This window comes from Mesoplodon mirus (genome assembly GCF_964341445.2).
Source record: "Mesoplodon mirus genome assembly, chromosome: 18".
NCBI lineage: Eukaryota > Metazoa > Chordata > Mammalia > Artiodactyla > Ziphiidae > Mesoplodon > Mesoplodon mirus.
The window spans coordinates 15,536,335-15,555,092 of record NC_138994.1 but is presented as its reverse complement, the minus strand read 5'-3'; the positions used below and the strand labels follow the sequence as shown (position 1 = coordinate 15,555,092).

General features: G+C 48.9%; 1 protein-coding gene across 4 annotated transcripts in view; it reads right to left on the bottom strand.

The window, feature by feature from the left end:
* USP36 (ubiquitin specific peptidase 36) overlaps positions 1–18,046 on the bottom strand; it is a 37,345-nt gene extending 19,299 nt beyond the window's left edge. The window contains exons 1-6 of one of the 4 annotated variants that reach the window (XM_082605503.1): positions 17,986–18,046; positions 12,910–13,072; positions 11,050–11,311; positions 10,338–10,559; positions 3,218–3,328; positions 2,461–2,563 (exon numbers count right to left, since the gene is read on the bottom strand). In XM_082605503.1, coding sequence (XP_082461629.1) covers positions 2,461–2,563; positions 3,218–3,328; positions 10,338–10,559; positions 11,050–11,302 — 689 coding nt within the window. In that variant the 5' untranslated portion in view covers positions 11,303–11,311; positions 12,910–13,072; positions 17,986–18,046. Of the gene's footprint in view, positions 1–2,460; positions 2,564–3,217; positions 3,329–10,337; positions 10,560–11,049; positions 11,312–12,909; positions 13,073–15,093; positions 15,114–15,329; positions 15,497–17,985 lie in introns of those variants that run through there. The other 3 variants (XM_082605502.1, XM_082605504.1, XM_082605505.1) reach the window with 3 other exon arrangements.
* Between the last annotated feature and the right edge of the window lie 712 nt (positions 18,047–18,758).

The following is an 18,758-nucleotide window of genomic DNA, read 5'->3' as shown; positions in this document are numbered from 1 at the left end:
CCACTCTCCTGCCCACCACGTCCTGCAGATGCTTCTGCCTCGTGGGCGGGGGTGGGGGGCGGCGTGCATGCTGCTAACCCGGCACCTCCCTCCGCAGGTGGCCACCTCCCACCACCGGCAGAGCGAGCCAGGCGCCCCAGTCTCAGCCTCCTGTTCAGGCCACACGACTATTCATGGCCGCGCTGCCCAGACGCATTGAGGAGCATAGCTCCAAAACACGTGGGGGACAAACACAGGGTCAGCAGATTTTTATTCTGCACGTTAGGAAAAGAAAAATCAGCTGCCACCATCTATACTGTCACCACCACTCATCAAAGAAGGGACATTTTAGGTCCCCAAACTAGCAAGGACATAACCTCAGAGCAGACTGAAAGCCTCTGGGTGTGATGCAGCTGCTGAACTCCAGGTCACCCCCCAGGTCACCGGAAGCCCGTCAGGACAGGAGCCCAGAGGACCACACAGGACCCACCCTCGGTTTAGCCAGAAGCAGGGACAGCGCAGACATTCAATCACCCAGAAGTAAGAAAATAAAGCCAGATCAAAAAGCTATCCCAGATGCTCCCACCGAGCGTCCCAGAGGAAGGGAGGGAAAGGAGAAGGGACGAGGGGACCTGAGGCCTGTGCGGCACCTCCTATAAGGTGAGGCTCCCAAGCATCCTGGCAACAGGATGTGGCTGGGAGGCAGCCCCCAAGGCAGCAACTCGGCGGGAGGAGGCAGGCAGGCTCCTTGGGGAGCAGGGGGTGCAGGGCAGGAGAACAAAGGGGAAAACCAGGGTCCTGAACAAGAAACATAAAAATACTGAGGCCACACGTCCCTTCTGCCCCCAGAGGAAAAGCTGCCCACTCCAGCGTGTGCTTCGCTGTGTGGCCAGAAGGGGGCGCCCGAAGCAAGAGCTGAGCGAATCGCCAAATCCTCGTAATACGGAAGAAAAGGTGGTTCCGGTAGAAAATGGTGAAGGAGACTTGACACCCTACCTGACGAGAATCAGCCCCCCGGAGGCAACATGAAGCAGGAGAAGACAGCGACACAAACTCCAGGCTGAACTGAAGACCCCAAACAAGCATGTGGGGAGATGGAAGAACACCGTGAACACGCCTTAAAACTAAGATAAAACGACCAAAAGGAGGGAAAGTTCACTGAACTCAGGAAAGAAACAAAGACTGAACTTCGAGGGGCAAATGGAGGAGGGACTCAAAGGAGATGGAGTGAGGGGCACAGGAAGCAGGGGTGGGGGTGTGTGCGGTGCGGCCGCGGGGAGGGGGCAGCTGAGACATGAGAACACCAACAACCCGGCACCCGAAAGGGCACCGTACCATCAAATACATAAAGCAGAACACGAGAAACATTCCCAGGCGTTAAGGGGAAAAAAGGGCCTTTAACACAAGCAAAAGCAATGCCATCGTGTGTTCCCGAGGGGAGAGTCACTTCCCAACCAGTGTGGGGTCACCAAAGACAGACCACTTTACCAGGCTACCAGTCAGGTTTAATGACATCAGAGGTTCATCCGCTGAAACAGAGGTTTCCCATCCTCGTGGCTACAATTCAACTAACTTTCCCAAAGGATGTTCCAGATATGACTCCTGAGTTGTATTTCCAGAGTCCAGGACTCAGTTTTATTCCAAGCCTAAGCAGCACTTCCTGCCTCCTTTCTTCTCTCTGAACCCAAAAACCCAAGAATGATACAAAAACACTGTTGACAGTAGCTGTTTTACAAAAGGGAAGACGAAGCAACCAACCATAAATCCGTCATGTGCATTTGTCTACGCTCTCAAATTCGGGCAGAGTGAAACCTCAAAAATCATAATCTCCTCACCCTCAAGTTTTCCTGCAGCCTTTCAAGTTCCTCCATAAAGACATTATAATTCCTACCATCCCCATCCTCAGTACCAAAATAATGAGGTGATTTCTAAAAGATGGGAAAAATCCCTGTCAGTAGCGTAAGATCCTCGAAGAGATCTATTAAAGCAATTCCCCAGACTTCCCTGGTGGCGCAGTGGTTAAGAATCCGCCTGCCAATGCAGGGGACACGGGTTCGAGCCCTGGTCCGGGAAGATCCCACATGCCACGGATCAACTAAGCCCACAAGCCACAACTACTGAGCCCGTGTGCCACAACTACTGAAGCCCGCATGCCTGGAGCCCATGCTCCACAACAAAGAGAAGCCACCACAACGAGAAGCCTGCACACCACAACGAAGAGTAGCCCCCGCTTGACGCAACTAGAGAAAAGCCTGCGCACAGCAATAAAGACCCAACGCAGCCAAAAATAAATAAATAAACATTTAAAAAAGAAAAGGCATTTCCCTCCATGAGTTGCTGGGACAGAGATGGCCACCACCTGCCCTGCAGCAGGAGAAGCCGTTTCTTGGGAAGCAGTGCGACCCCTTGCTGGAGCTTCAGCTCAGGGCCATGGGGCTAAGGTCCACAGAGGCAGCCTGGGGTGGGGGGAGGAGCGCGTACTTGGCACAGCCGCTCAAGCAGGCCTTCTGCATGGCGTCAATGGTGTACCGCAGAAACTCGTGTGCATCCTCTTGGTTCCCGAAGCGGAAATGCCGGGCGATCTCTAAGGAGGAAAGGAAGAAGCATCAGGCCGGAAGGGAAGAGCTCCTGCCTGCTCTCCAAACGTCCCACTCCTGTCGGTCTCATCACCAACTCCTAGCAGACTCAAGACTAAACCCAAGCAAGGAAAAGGAGCCTGCCTGGCTTCCTACATCCCAGGTACCACCCTCACGGCAGTTATCTTCTCAATGAGACCTAAGGGCTTAAACCCTCTACACTTAACAGAAAGCACGAATGAACACCAAACATTAAGGATATGAGATCCACTGAGGAACTAAAGCTGGTTTTCCAGGAGCCAATACAGACCATGGCAGATTATCACCATGTCATCGCAATACAACTTACACGGGCTTCAAAAACCAATGAGCCCATCTTTTCTGCTAAGGGAGATATCTGACTGTCACAGCACATGGACACAGGTTTCCCTGACGTTGAGAAAAGGCCCCGCAGCCCTTCCTTACCTGCTCCCCACCTCCAGGCCCATGACACACAGCTCCCGGCCTGGCCAAACCCGCCTGATCTTTAGGGCGGGGATCACCACCACCTGGCGTGGACTGCTCCACATCCAGCCCCAGGGCTCACTTAGTCTGCTACATTCTGTGCGCACAGCCTCCCGAGCCCTCCCTCCTGCCCCCCGCCAGAAGGAAGCCACTCTTACTTCTGAGGTCTCGGATGAAGGACACAGGTTTGATGGCATTGCCACTGTTGGCGAAGGCCTGGATGATGTGGTTCTGCATGACGCACAGCATGCAGAAGCTTCCCTGGTGACCTGCGGGCACGGATAGGCGGTCGTGGTAAGGCGAGAGCTCCCAGGACAGCTGACGACGTGGCCTCCTGCCCGGCAGAGACAGCAGGAGCCCGACAGCCCGGCCCAAGCCCCCGCGCCGCCTGCCGCACCCGGGACCCAGTCTCTCCACAGTTGCGGGCTCAGCCGCAACCCAGCCCGAGGAGTCTTGAGTTTTCAAGCACCGTTTAGAACAATGTTTTCTCTGACTTCCAAACTGCATCACATGGTCAACAGGCTAGAATATTTGGGGCTTCCCGACACCCCCTTCATGTGCTCTTCAGTGCAGGAACCTCTGCTCTGGTTTCCAGGAGACACAGGGGCTTGGCCAGCTCTGGGGAGACCCGGGGCACGTGCTGCCCCAGCCTAATGGCCCGACTCTGCAGCTCTGGCGCCCCAAGTGGCCCCAGGCGACACCTACACGGTGGGGATGGGTCCATAAAGACAGGCGGTGGGCCACACAGAGCCCCCAGGCTGCGGCCAGTCCCCGTGCTCTCGGTAAACTATCTGTCCCCCAGGAGTTAGACGAGATAGTGTTATGCTTCTACCTCTACTTACACTTATGATCTTAAATACATAGAGAAGAGCAAAGACTACACCCCATTTTAGGTGATTTTTAAGTCAAGTACTGGTATGATAGTTGAACTCCCCTCTCAACCTCTCACAACCCTGTTCCCCATGTGCTTCATCCTTCTCCCCAACCAGGTCACCACTGTTCCCATGCACAGATTCACTGTATTCCACACGTGGCGCTCACTCACCAGGATACTGCAGCTTCATATTTAAGCTCACTCTCTATAAACTGTAACAAACTGCTCCTTAATCCCTGCTCCAGACCACAGTTCATCCACACGACCCCCCTTTTCCTGCTATCACAAATGCTGTGGTGAATGGTCCTTGTGCGCATGTCAGTTTCTCTAAGGCATATACCTACAAGATACGTTTCTGGGTCCAAGGGCAAGCACGTCTTTAGCTCTACAAGATATTGTAGTTGTGTATACAGTGCACGACCTTCCTAAACAGACCCAGCGCCTAACATAAAATTCACACCAATCCATTATTCTCCCCCTGAACACCTCCAATCACCCAGTTACTTAGACCTATCTCAAATTAAAAAATGAAACAGCATGCAGCCTGTTTACCATATACACACAAAAAAATCCTAGTATCTACAAACGAAAAGGGCACATGTTGGTAAAGATGTTGAGAAACTGGAACCCCTGTACACTGTTGGTGGGAATGTGAAATGGGACAGCCACTGTGGAAAACAGTATGGTAGTTCCTCAAAAAATTAAACATAGAATTCCCATATAATCCAGTAATTCCTCTTCCAGGTATTTACCCAAAAGAAGGGAAAGCACAGTCTCAAAGAGATACTTGTACACCCACATTTATAGTATTATTCACACGAACCAAAATGTAGAAGCAATCTGAGCGTCCATTGACAGATGAATGGATAAAGAATGTGGTCTATGCATAAAGTGGAATATTACTCAGCCTTAAAAAGAAAAGGAATTCTGACACCTGCTACAACAGAGAAACCTGAGGACATTATACTAAGTAAGCCGGTCCTAGAAGGACAAACACTTGTGTTTGTGTTACACGAAGTACCTGGAGCAGTGAGAGCCACCGAGACAAAAAGTAGGATGGAGGGTACCAAGGATGGGGGCTGGCGGGGGGGTTGTTTTTAATGGGGACGGACTTCCAGTTTGAGAAAGTTCTGGAGATGGACGGTGGTGATGGTTGCATGACAGTGTGAATGTAATTAATGCTACTGAACTGTACACTTAAAATGGTAAATTTTATGTCATATGCACTTACCATAATGCAAAAAAGTTTTATTTTTAAAAAAATGCTAGTATTTACACAAAAAATTCTTCTTGGAGGGAAATCAAAAAACCATTCATGTGATTAATGCCTTTACATGAAGGAGAGGCTTTTATTTTAGAGTTTCCTCAACTCTAACTATATCCATTCATTACTTTTATTTTTTAAATGGCAGTAATTGTGGAGAAGGCTCAAATTTAGGCAAAAAACCTAATGTTATTTAAGATAACAAACATAACAAATGTTAAGCAAACAAAAAGAGCTCCCATTTACAAAATCTGATTCATGTTAAGATACTCCTATGGAAGTCGTGTGGAAATTAAGCCTCTAATCATTATCTAAAACACTGAGACTTTTAGACTAATAAATCATCACTCTTAAATAGGGCAACTGGGAACTCCTTGGTAGTCCAGTGGTTAGGACGCGGCGCTTTCAACACCAAGGGTTCAATCCCTGGTCCGGGAACTAAGATACCACAAGCCTTGTAACTCGGCACACACACACACACACACACAAATAGGGCAAGTAACAATTTTACCCAGAAATACCTGAAACAGGATTTCCCAAATCCCTGGTAATATGCAAGTTTAATTTTAAAAGCCCGTGGACACTTTCTTCAGGTAATTTAGGAAAATATATCATAAAAGTTGTATCCATGACTTTGGGGACACTCTTCTTAAATTTGGGGAAGAATGTACGAAAGAATAGGATTTAATCCTCCTGGATATTTTACACAGTGTTTATTTTGTGGATAGATCCTGAAGTGGTCCAGGCACGTTGCAGGACTGGGGCTCCGTGCAAGCAGCCCCTTGTCATGTTCAAGCCATACTTCCCTGGACCCTTGAGAATCTTCAAACAGTGAATTTGAGGAAGAGAGGACAGCCCAAGCCCACTTAGGGGTCACCTGGGGATCCAGTCAGGTGCCAGGAAAAAAATACTAAAACTTCTCTTAATACATTTTACTCTAAAAAAGCCAAGAAATTAAGGCTTACTGACATTTCATAGAGTGACATGGAGGGACACTGGCACTCTCCCCAGGTCTGCTTGTGTTGCTCACAGGAGGAGGGGCTGCTCCCAACTCAAGCCCTTGCCCCCATATACTACAGTTTACTTATGCCAGGTTATACCGACTTACAGATGTTACCTACTTTTAACTGTATTAACCCTTGCAAAGTTGACAACAGCTCAAAGATTCCTGCAGAGAAACCAACAGCAGAAGCAGAGGGAACACGAAAACGGCAGAGCGACCTACAGGCTCAGGAGAGAGGCTCTCACTGCCAACGTCATGAGATAAAAACAAAGACAACCCAGTCAAACCTTAGTAAAGTCCACCCAAAACAACCTCAGCCATCACCAAGGTAACTACTGGAAACAGAGATTTATAATCAACTTCATCTTAGAAGTGTGCACTGTGCCTTGAGATAGTAGCTAGTGCTGCTGTGAACCACTACAAGACATTTAAAATACTACAGTAGTCCCATAGCCTGGCCTTCTTTCATTCTTTTTTTAATAATATAACTAATATCCCTGAACACGTCATGCAGTCCCAAACTTTTCTCATAACCATGTTCCTCCCACACTCCCATGTCCCTGCCTCTGGTTCTTCCCTGATTTCTAATTATTTACCTACTTTAAAAAATCACTTTTATTTAAGTTTTATCACATATACGTACACCTAAACAACAAATTGTCTGCTTTTCAATTTTATAAATAGGAATTCATGCTGCATGCAGTCTTCTGGGACTTTTTCTTCACTCGACACTATGCTACTCAGACTCATTCATGGAGCAAATCCATTCTTCTGCACTGCCATATAATATTCTACCACGTGCCCATATAATTCAGGCACCCACTGTGTTGATGGGCACCTGGGTTGCTTAAAGTTTTTTGCTGTAGGTTTCCTGGTGCACAGATACCAGAGCTTTTCTGTAGAATTGCTAAGTGTAGATTATATGACAGAGAACACCAGATTGCTTTCCAAAGCAGTTATACCAACTCAGACCAGGAGTTTACAAAGAATCTCACTGACCTCCATCCCCTGTGACCTTCGGTACCGTCAGACTTCCGAATCCTCATCGACCACAAAGGTGTAAAGCGTCTCCCAGGTTACGCGGTTACTAGCCATCTCCTCCTCTGCTCTGTGACATGAGCTTCCTCTCCTATAAAATGCCTGCTCCTAATGTTTATCTATTTCTTAATATGTTATTCTCTCTTCCTTGTTGATTTGTGGTTCTGTATATATTCTTGGTACCAATCCTTCATTGTTTATGCATCCCAGGTGTCATCTCCTCGTTTGTAGTTCCCTGTTTGTCTTTTAATTTTGTTTTTTCATGAACAAAAGTTCTTAATTTTAATGCAGGAAATTCATCAATTTTTTTAATGGTTAGTGCTTTCTCCCAACCCAAGGTCAGAAAGATACTTGCTCACGTCTGTTATAAAAGCATAGTTTTTACTTTTGAGAAGTTGTTTTTTTTTTTTTTTTTTTTTTGCGGTACACGGGCCTCTCACTGTTGTGGCCTCTCCCGCTGGGGAGCACAGGCTCCGGACGCGCAGGCTCAGCGGCCATGGCTCACAGGCCCAGCCGCTCTGCGGCATGTGGGATCTTCCCGGACCGGGGCACGAACCCGTGTCCCCTGCATCGGCAGGCGGACTCTCAACCACTGCACCACCAGGGAAGCCCGAGAAGTTTTTTTTTTTTTTAAATAAATTTATTTATTTTTGGCTGCGTTGGGTCTTCGTTGCTGTGCGCGGGCTTTCTCTAGTTGCGGTAAGTGGGGGCTACTCTTCGTGGCAGTGTGCGGGCTTCTCATTGCGATGACTTCTCTTGTTGCAGAGCACGGGCTCTAGGCATGCGAGCTTCAGTAGTTGTGGCATGCAGGCTCAGTAGTTGTGGCTCCCGGGCTCTAGAGCGCAGGCTCAGTAGTTGTGGCACACGGGCTTAGTTGCTCCGCAGTATGCAGGATTTTCCCGGAGCAGAGCTTGAACCCGTGTCCCCTGCATTGGCAGGAAGATTCTTAACCACTGCGCCACCAGGGAAGCCCTTTTGAGAAGTTTTAAATCCATTTTTTGGTGTGAGTATGCTGTGAAATGGGGATTCTATTTCATTTTTTCCCGTATGTAAACCCTAATTATTTTTAAGTTCCATTTATTTAAAACAGGAGACACAGGTATATGTGAAAAAATGGTGTGTAATGCCACATGTCCACGCATTCGTGGCTCTGTTTCTGGGCTGTCTCTCCATCGTTCAGTACCTCCCTCCTTGACTCAATTCTATGCCACTTTAACGTCTCTAACTTTACAAAAAGACTTTACAGCTGCTAGAGTATACCGCTTCTCATATTCTTCACGGGTGTCTTGGTGATTTTGGTCCTTTGCTTTTCTTTTCCACGTAAATTTTAGAATCAGCTGGAGCTACAATAATCTCTACATTAATTTGGGAGAGAACCAACATTTTTATAATATTGAGGCTTCCCTCTGTGAAGGCAGCGATCTCCATGTGTGTAGGTTATCATATAATGCTCTTAAATTCCCAGGAAAGGTTTTCCATGTATATCTTGGTAATTTGGGTCTCGACACTTATCATTTTTGTTGCTGTTATACAATTTTTTATAATAGCGAATTTTTTTTAACAATTTCTTATTTGGTGTAGAGAAATTCAAGTAACTTTTTGTATATTGATGTTATATCTAGTCACAGTGCCAAATTTCTTTCTTATTCCCCCGAATTTCTAATCTGTCTATGGATTCCTTCGTTTTTCTATGCAGGAATATCATTTTCAACCAACAAGAGTGTTACTCCCTCCTCTTGTCTCCTGTGTCACTGCTCTGGCCAGGACCAGCATATCAAACACAAGTACAGAGAGTGGCCACCCTTGCTTCTCTTCTTATTTTAAAAGGTGTGCTTCTACTATTTTCCTAACTGGAATGCTTCTTTGTAGTTGTTGCTAGATACTTTTTATCAATATTAGTAAAAAAATCCCTTCTGTTGCTACTTTGCTAAGAGTTTCCTTTATCATAATTTTTTGGGGCATCTATTTTCAGGTGACCTTTCTCTCTTAATCTGTTAATAAAGTGACGGCAACTAAGGTAGCAAGATGAGCAGTCACGGATGTAGAACTTACTGTGTGCCAAGTACTATTCTAAGCACTCTACATAATTCATTTAAGCTTTACAAAAATGCTATGAAGGAAATATGATTATTACTTTGCAGATGAGGAACAGGTCAGGTAATTCTCAAGGACTCAGTCGCTGGGTGGCAGAACCAGGATGTAAACCCAACAGGCCAGCCTCCAGAGTGGTGCTTGTAACTGCTGTGCTATACTGGCTCCACAATTACATTTGGAGGTTTTCTGATATTAGAACATCCTTGTGTTACTAGGATGAACACAAGTTGCTCACAGTGTTTAAAAGACTATTGAGTTTGCTAGTATTTTATCTAGAATTTTTTACATGTATATTCATGAACAAGAGGGAACTGTGATTTTTCTTTCTCATATTGTGCTTGTTTAATTTTGTTATCCAAGTTAACCTCATTGAACGAGCTAGGGAGCTTTCTCTCTTTTTCTTTTCTCTGAAAGAGTTCAGAAAGCATTGAAATGATCTGTTTCATAAAAGTTTCATAAAACTTACCCATAAACTGTCTCAGCCTGGTGTTTTCTTCATGGGAAAAATTTTAACCACTGATTTAATTTTGCTAATGGTTCAAAGGCTATTCAGACCTTCTGTTTTCTTCAGTTTGGGTAAGTTATATTTTCTTTCATCTTTATTTTACCCACATTCAATTTCCACTCTGGAGGATGTTTTATGATGTACATAAAACACTGCTACAAAAACAGGTGTATAAAACAACCGAATGCCCGTATTTCGGAGGTATCTTTTGAAAACCCTTTTCTCTCTTTAGGTAATTACTTTCAGACCAGTTTAGAGACCATTACTCTACCCTGATTCTCTTTCACGGCCCATCCCGCAGCTGGCACAATTCAAATGTACGATTTATCAGTTACTACTTCACTCCTGAATCGGACCCGGGCTGAACTGGCAGCACCGTAAGCACACGAGTTTGTCCACTTGGAGACCATCTGGCCCCGAGGACCCAGGGCCACCCCACTGCATGTGCACACTCGCAGCCATGCGTGTGCACAGCCCCCCCCCCCACAGCGCTCACTTACAGCCTCGCGTGTGCTCCTTGGAGAGCAGGTAGTTGGCCAGGGGTGGCGTGTAGGTCAAGCACTGCACGGTGGAGTTGAGGAAGCACGTGTTGCCGAGGTTGTGCAGCCCCGCGCCCACACGGTAGACGCGCCCCCAGCGCAGCGACAGCCGCTCCACGGGGAAGAGCACCTTCTGGGGCGCGGGGACGCCATCACCGCAGCTCTCGTACGCGTGCTCGCTGCCTGGAGGGGGAGAAATGGGAGGGAGAAGGCAGTCTGACTCCGTGCCCAGGCAGACCACCCAGAGCAAGTGCCGTGGCGCACTCGGTGGGCACGTGCTCAGAACGCGGCATCTGGGAGTGACTGGGTTCCCGCTGCGGAAGCCCAGGAGAACACCTGTCAGCCCACAGCTCTCCCTGACGGCGTCGGTCTAGCGCCCCGGGACCCCTCTGTGGATGAGAGGACGAGGTTCTGAGAACCAGCAGCTGGAAGAACTGGGCCCTGGCACTCTGAGCCCACCTCCCTTCTCCGTCCGCTTTCCAAGGCCTGCTCTTGAACCTCTAAGGACACAGATCTCTTTCTGACCAACCCTGTACCGTTACTTCCATAACTAAAATCTACTGACCCCACGCACGACATTCACAAGTGACCACACTCTGTTTCTGGTCCTACTAATCAGTCAACGCTTCGTCCCTCCACTTGGTCAGCACAGAGCGAGGCCCTCTCCCAGTACCCTGTGTCCTGGCCTGCGGCTCATCCCCGTTCCTGTGGCAGCCGGCTCCCTCTGTCCTGGGGTTTAGCAGCACGTATTTGCTCTTCAGTGACTCCAGCTGGTAGGAGAAACTCTTGCTGGCCGGCTCAAACTCCAGCTTCTGCAGAAGGACCTTCCTGGCAGAGGAGGCCAGGAGCTTCCCCAGCTCTCCATCGTCAGCCGAGTCCCTGCGGCCAGGCTTGAGGGCTTCCTTCAACTTGTCGACTATGGGCATGGTGCATCACTGTGGGGACAGGAAAGAACACGGAGTGGTGGGTAAGCGCGTCCCAGGAGCAGAGCATCCCTTCCCTGACAACCCCCTCCTGGGCCTTATGGATGTGACCCACCATAAAAGCGGCTCTGGATCGGCTGCCAACCTTACAAAGGAAGGGTGACACGGGACGTAGTACTGACCACTTGGACACAGCGACGCCCACGCTTCTCCTCTCAAAAAGACAAAGTGCATCCGCAAACAGCACTAAACGGACTGACACGGCCTGGAGGAGGCGAGACTACCTTCTCGGCGTCTTCTCTTCAACAAGTACCATCAAGTGACTTTGGACGTCATACTCGGTGCAATTTCCCTCAAGAGGCGACCACGTGCTCCTAACGTCTGCTCAAAACCAGGAAAACACTCATTCTCACAAGACACTCTGGTCACACACACAAATCCATGCAATAAAGGAATTTGCATGGAGAGTGAGACGAGCACACTCATCTGTTCAGACCCATACTCTTCAAAACAAAGGCCACGAGCCTCAGGGGGCCACTGAATAGGAGAAATGAGGCTGGTCCAAACTGGGATGTACTGTAAGTGTAGAACACACACTGGATTTCGAAGACTCAGTTTGCAAATGTAAAACATCTCAGTAATTTTAAGACTAGTTATATGAGGAAATGATCATATTTTACGTATACTGAGTTAAATAAGTCATATTGTGACAATTCATTTCACCTGCTTCTTTTTACTTTTTAATGTGGCCACTGTAAAACTCAGTTATACTTGTGGCTTGTGTTACTGGATAGTGCTTGTACAGATTATCTTTTTAAAAGTGAGGGAGAAGAGAAAAGGTTGTAATAGGACTAGAATGGTGTACCCAAAAACGCCTAAACTTAAGGGGGGGTAGGGCAGAGCAGGCAGGGGCCGTGGCGGCAACTCAGGCTCTGGAAGGCGGCAGGCCTGGGTTATTCCATCATGGATTAGCTATAGACTCTAGGGACAGTCACTGTGACTGCCAGAGACCGTTCTTTGTAAAATAGGAAAAAAAACAAGTGTCAAAGGTGCCTGTGAGCTTAATGGGGAGACACACACTGGGTGAGAGCTGAGCGCTGGCTGCGGAACAGTCCCTAAAGCCGCAGTGTAGAAACTGTAACAAACCGGAAATCCCCATCACCTCTAACTGCACACACTACCTGTCAACTCAACCACGCTGGCCAAAGCTCAAGGACTATTTGAGTCACAGTTAGAAAAACAGTTCCTTACACAGCTTACTCCCATCAGAAAAATGATGACTTCCCCCAGGTATGTGGTCACTGGCCTGAGCCAGGAGACCCAATTAGTCAGGTGGATCCAAAACTCTGCTTGAGTGAAAGGACCCTGTCCAGCACCTCTTGGTAAACCGTCCAGATTTATGGTCATAGGGCACCTAATTCTGTATGTGGATCGAATTTCTTTTTCTATACAAATTTCTGTAAAGAACAGAAACGTAAGACCGTTATTTAAAAAAAAAAAGCAAGCACAAGTTCTTTGACATGAAAAAAATAAAAGAAGCTTTCCTAAGGGGAATTATCTAAGAGTTCTCACCAACTGAACAATGGCTGCTGGACCACATGTGGGCTTACCTGGGGTGTCTGAACTTGGGTGTGCTATTCCTGCAGCATGGAGTCAGGTGCTTGGCCGGACTAGGCAGGTGTGCTGCTGGGCCTTCAAAATCACGTGCTCCCAGGCTTTGGCCTGTTCAATCACCAGAGCCACAAGCGTGTCGTCCAGAACGGGTGTCAGAGTCTGTGGGATGAACACAGCATCACATGAGGCCAGCTCTCTTCCCGCTGTCTCATCAGCCCCTCTCCCTGGGCGCGGAGCAGGAAGGCCAACCATCTAACAGGAACAGTCAGCGTTAAGGCGGAAGGAATATGGATAGCGCAGGACTTAGGAAGAGTGAAGAGCTGAGCTAACTAACTACAAACGATTTCGATGGCCATGATATGAAAACACTGCCCTTTGTTCCATACCTTAACCTTCACGCCAGTGACAAGCCAGTGAACAAAAATCTCCCCACACGCCAGTCAACTCCAGACTCCATCACATTTGCAAAGACTAAGAGATAACAGATAATCATCTCCAACTTTCAGATTCCATGAGCCAGTAAGAGTTCCCCAAAAAATGGCGCAATGAGAGTTGCCAAATTTTCACTCTAAGTTTGTTTTTTTTCCCTTAATTACCAACCACAATCACTGTGATTACAGAAAATTAAGGTACTTAAAAACTTTTTACTGTGAAAACGTTCATTCACAATGTAGAGAGAACATCACAGGAAGCCGCCATGCTCCCCTAATTCAGCGTCAAGAATTATTGTGTAGGACCACTCGATTCCTCTCCTGAGCCCACATTACTTTACAGCAAGTTTCAGATATACCATGCCTGATATCCATAAGTAAAAGCATATTAACAGCAAAAAAAAAAAAGAAAGAAAGAAGAACAAAAGAGCATAATAAACGTGATCTCAGAATGAAGCCAATCTGTAAAGATTTCTGTTTCATGAAAACTCCCTACAATGTCCCTCTTCTTGTCAAGATCACACGTTGCTAAGGACTCTTGTCATGGGCGGATATGGGTTTGGGAACCTCTCAAAGCTAGAGGATAAACAGAACTTGGGAGATTTAACCCAATTTAATTTGAGATAAATAACTTAAAGAACACCCACCCATTCCACATAGCCCACTCCTCAATGTGGGATCAAGAGATTTTGAACAAATAGAATTTTTCAAGTTTCAACAGGAAGATCAAACCTCTACATCACCAATTCAACCCAAAACATTAAGCAACAACCTAAAAATGATTTCTGAGGTGCAGCAACCCAGAGAAAAATGTCCCTGTAATCATCACAAGCCCTCTGATGTACACACTTGCTTCAAAACTCAGGGAGGATGCTCTCTCCAGTGCACGTTCCTCACGGTCCAGGAACAGCTCACACTTATCTGTGCGCATTTCTACCTCTACTCAAATAAAGCTTCCTTAAGTCAATCACCATTCAAGAATGTTTTCTCTCCCTCCTCCCTTTAAATGCATTTTTCCAGCATAAAACGCACTGGAGACTCACAGGGTCAACCACGTGCTGGCGGGGAGGAGCCCCAGACAGCACAGGGCTGGGGCCTCCCTGGGGCGCTTTTAGAGGGGGCTCTTCTGCAGAGCAAGCATCGGTCCCCAGCCAGGAAAGAGCAAACTGAGCGCCCCTCTCCTTGGAGGCCTGATTCTCCACATCCCTTACAGACAGTGGACTGAGTCAGAGCCAGGATGTTTTCCTCTCTCATCCGTCTCTGTTTTAGGACGCTGCTCTAGCTCCTAGAACCCCAGGGGAGATCCAATACTACCCGCTCAAAGAAATAGGTATTTAAAAAACTCACATCTTGTACCCATCCCCTCACCAGGACCATGACCACGACCAAGACCATAAGGAATGTTACCCTCTACAGGGGTGAGCTTTCCCACATCTCTTACTAAAAAAGAATAAATAAGATATCAACTCTGCTGCCAAACTGAACGCCCTCCCCTTTATTTGGACTTAAGCCATTCCAAAGAAAGTCTGAATTCTGCATAAATGATGCTTCTGTGCCTAACACCGCCACGGGCTGCTGCCTCCTCCCCAGCCTGGGCTCCTGGCCGGGGCAGCTCTTCCCTGCACCGCAGGTCGCTCCCGGTGTGTGGAGAAGAGCAGAGAGCAGACCCGAGGCAGCCCAGACGGAGGACACACTTCCAGGGCCTCCCCGTGCACCCCCGAGCCCTCTGGGACGGCGCAGCCCTAGTACCTCCCCGTGGACCCCAGAGACCCCCGTGGATGCGCAGTCCGGGGCCTCCCCGTGGACCCCGGAGCCCCTTGCGGACGGTGCAGCCCTGGTGCCTCTCCGTGGACCCCAAGCCCCTCGCAAACAAACATCCGTGTCTCCCCGGAGCGTTCGCCGGTGCGCCCCGCGTCGGGAGTCACATTCCCACGACCCGCCGGGCGGAAGCTCTCCACCCGGTCCTCAACCCGGCCCCAACCTACCAGACCCTCAACCGCCTCAGCTGCTGGCCCGGCTGCAGGCCCGCAGCGCTGGCGTCTGCTCGGCACGGGCCCCGCACACGCACCATCCGGGCCTCCGCCGCCTCACACACGTGTCACGGCGACGCTTAAAGGAGCCGCGGTCCGCAGTCCTCAAGGCGGCACACCGAAAGTCCCCGGCAACTTTAAGAGGCGGTGCTAGCTTCCGCCCTATTCCCTGGACCCGCCCACAGCCACTTTACGCGCCCTCTACGTCACCTCCCCATCCCGCGGCCCCGCCAGCCTACGCGATGACGCAAGCACGCAGAGCCTGAGACGCCCCGCCCCCTTGGCCGGCGCCCCACAAGTTCCCGCAGAGCACGTGAGGTGCCTGCTTCCGGGTCTGGCGAGCCGGCGCACCTAGGGCGGCGTCCGGGCGCACCTCTTTCTCACCTGCAGTAGGGGCGGTGGCGCGGGAGGCTTGATGGAACCCTCTAGGGCATTTAGTGACCAAGACACAGGCCCGGCGAGAAGAGGGCAGCGGGCCCAGTGAAGCCCGGAGGGCGGAGCAAAGTGCTCTTGGGATTAAGGGGTTGGGAGCGATGGTATTTGACCTTTGCAGTGTCCCGGGCCCTATGCAGTTCCCTGACCCCACTCCCTTCCTTCAAAAGCGTCATCCGTGATGACTACGTTAAAGTTTTGGTTGAATGTTTGCAAACGCGCTTTGCTTTTGCAGTACTTTTAAAAATGCCTTTCACTTAATCCGCTTGGTTGCCTTCCGTCCCGTTCCGCAGGGCAGGTGGAGAGAGTGCAGTCCCAGGCCTGACCTCCAGATACTCTCACATAAGCAAAGGAATATTGTTACTCCACAAAAAACGACTTTTCCTAAAAGGGAACACTTGGAGTACACAACACAATCTGCTGTGTCCTTGGCAGACAAGTGTGAAGGGCAGGCTGGGCGATCCTGGTTGAAACAACTAGAAACCTGGAGCTAGACGTTATATTCCCCGCACAGTCCTTCAAGCAGGGAGTGGCAATGGAGAGAGAGAATGGGTGTAATTGGAACAAAATTCACCTGTAGTTATCACTTGGGGAGTGCTGGTTTTTGAAAAAGCAAACAAGTATAAACAGACCCGCAGGAGCCTGAGGTTGAGGTCTGCCCTGTCTGTGAGAATCCCCAACTACAGAGATTCAGATTGGGATTTGTCCCGGAGTCCACTGTGCGCCCTAAAGCAATGATTCAGACTAAGACCTTCGCACTCCTCCAGGTCTGATATAATGTATAAATGAGTGATTAAAAGTGTGGGAGCAGGGGCTTGCTTGGTGGCGCAGTGGTTGAGAGTCCGCCAGCCGATGCAGGGGACACGGGTTCGTGCCCCAGTCTGGGAAGATTCCATATGCCGCGGAGCGGCTGGGCCCGTGAGCCATGGCCGCTGAGCCTGTGCGTCCGGATCCTGTGCTCCGCAACGGGAGAGGCCACAACAGTGAGAGGCCCGCGTACCGCAAAAAAAAAAAAAAAAAAAAAAGTGTGGGAGTAGGTGAGAGGCGGAGGGCTGGCAACTAGCCCAGGAATGAGGAGACCTCAGTTTTATCCCAGCTCTGCCCTAGTTAGCAAGTTGCTTTGGACACTTCTTTTGGGCCTCCATGTGATCATCTGTGAAATAAAGATGATCTCCAGCAGATCTTTGATTCTAATAACAATACTGATGACATTTGTCCCTGTTGCTGAGTTCATATTATGTGCCAGATACCAAGCTGGCCACTTGCCCACACTATCTGATTTAATCCTAATGGCAACCCTACAAAAAGATATTGTTTCCATTTTACAGATGATAAAACTGTGCAAGATCCCAGCAAGCAAGTAGTGATTTAAACCCAGGTTTCTCAGGCTCCAAGTTCACATCTTTAGCTCAGGCCCTCAGAGGTAACCCCGAAATTTTTCTTAGATGACAAAGCTATTGCCTGAAAAGGCCCACATGCTGCTTGAGAATGTGATCTGAGACCTGGAAGTTGAGAGGAGCCTTTGGCCACCCACACTCCCACCCTACTGCCCTTTCAAATTCCCTCCTAGAAGGCTTCCAAGTGGAATCTCCTAGAGGTGTGTTCACATGGCCCATAGGAAAGTCTTTTCAAAAATGCTCCATCTTGGGCTTCCCTGGTGGTGCAGCGGTTAAGAATCTGCCTGCCAATGCAGGGGACACGGGTTCGAGCTCTGGTCCGGGAAGATCCCACATGCTGCAGAGCAACTAAGCCCAGGCGCTACAACTACTGAGCCTGCGCTCTAGGGCCCGCAAGCCACAGCTACTGAGCCCATGCACCACAACTACTGAAGCCTGCTCACCTAGAGCCCGTGCTCCACAACAAGAGAAGCCACCACAATGAGAAGCCCGTCGACACAACTAGAGAAAGCCTGCGCGCAGCAACGAAGACCCAACGCAGCCAAAAATAAATAAATAAATAATAAAATTTTAAAACATGCTCCATCTCAAACGTCACCAGAGAAATGCAAATTAATACCACAATGAGTTAACATTCCACACTCTATGGAACTGCTAGAAGCTAAAAGACTACACATTGGAAAGAATGTGTAAGCAAATAGATTGTAAAACTGCAGGGAATGTAAAATGATGCAATCATTTGGGAAAATAATTCGAATGTTTCTTTTATGTAACATACTTACCCTATGAGCACATCAATTGCTGTCACCACTGCAACTAACTACTGCCTGTAGGCTGGTAAATTCCAAATGTGCCAACACAGACCTCTCCTCCTCATCTTTGGAAAGGTGGGTCCAGTGCCTCCTGGACACCCTGTTGCCTACTTGGGCTGCTGTGCTGGAGCTCAGACCAAATCCTTGCCCTTTTCAGCTGGTTTCCCAGTGGGTCCGGCCACTTGGGGGCACTGCTGAGACTGGTGGGCAGAGGAAAGGAGAAGCAGGCCTTTCTTCCCCTCCCTCTCTGCTTTGAGTGGAGTTTCCAGCAGCGGCTTCAACTCCATCCAGAGAGACATACTGTGGTTGCAGCCTCCCACCTGGCCTCTCCCTGGGCTCTTGTAGGGCAGCCTACAAGAGCTGCCCCTCCCTCTGCCCTTCCACCCTCGAGCTGCTGACAGCTTCCTGCTGTTCCCTTCTTGGCTTCCCAGGGAGTTTCTTCCATCAGGCTGTCACCAATCCCTACCTTAATCCCTGCTGTTTTAAAGGCCGAGCAGAGTGGTTTTGGTGTTCCTGGTTGGACCTGGACTCATGCAGACAGTAACCCCAACAATCACCTGCCTGGCCGCATCCTGGATTCCCCCTCTCTCCCTCACCCCGTGTAAATTCTCAACAAATTTTGCTAATTTTACTTTCCAAATATTCCTCAAGCCATTCCCTCCCCTCAGTCCAATCGCCCAAGTAAAGCCGCTCTCCACTCTCTCCTGCATTACTGGAATAGAGCCAAGTCCATTGCTCAAACT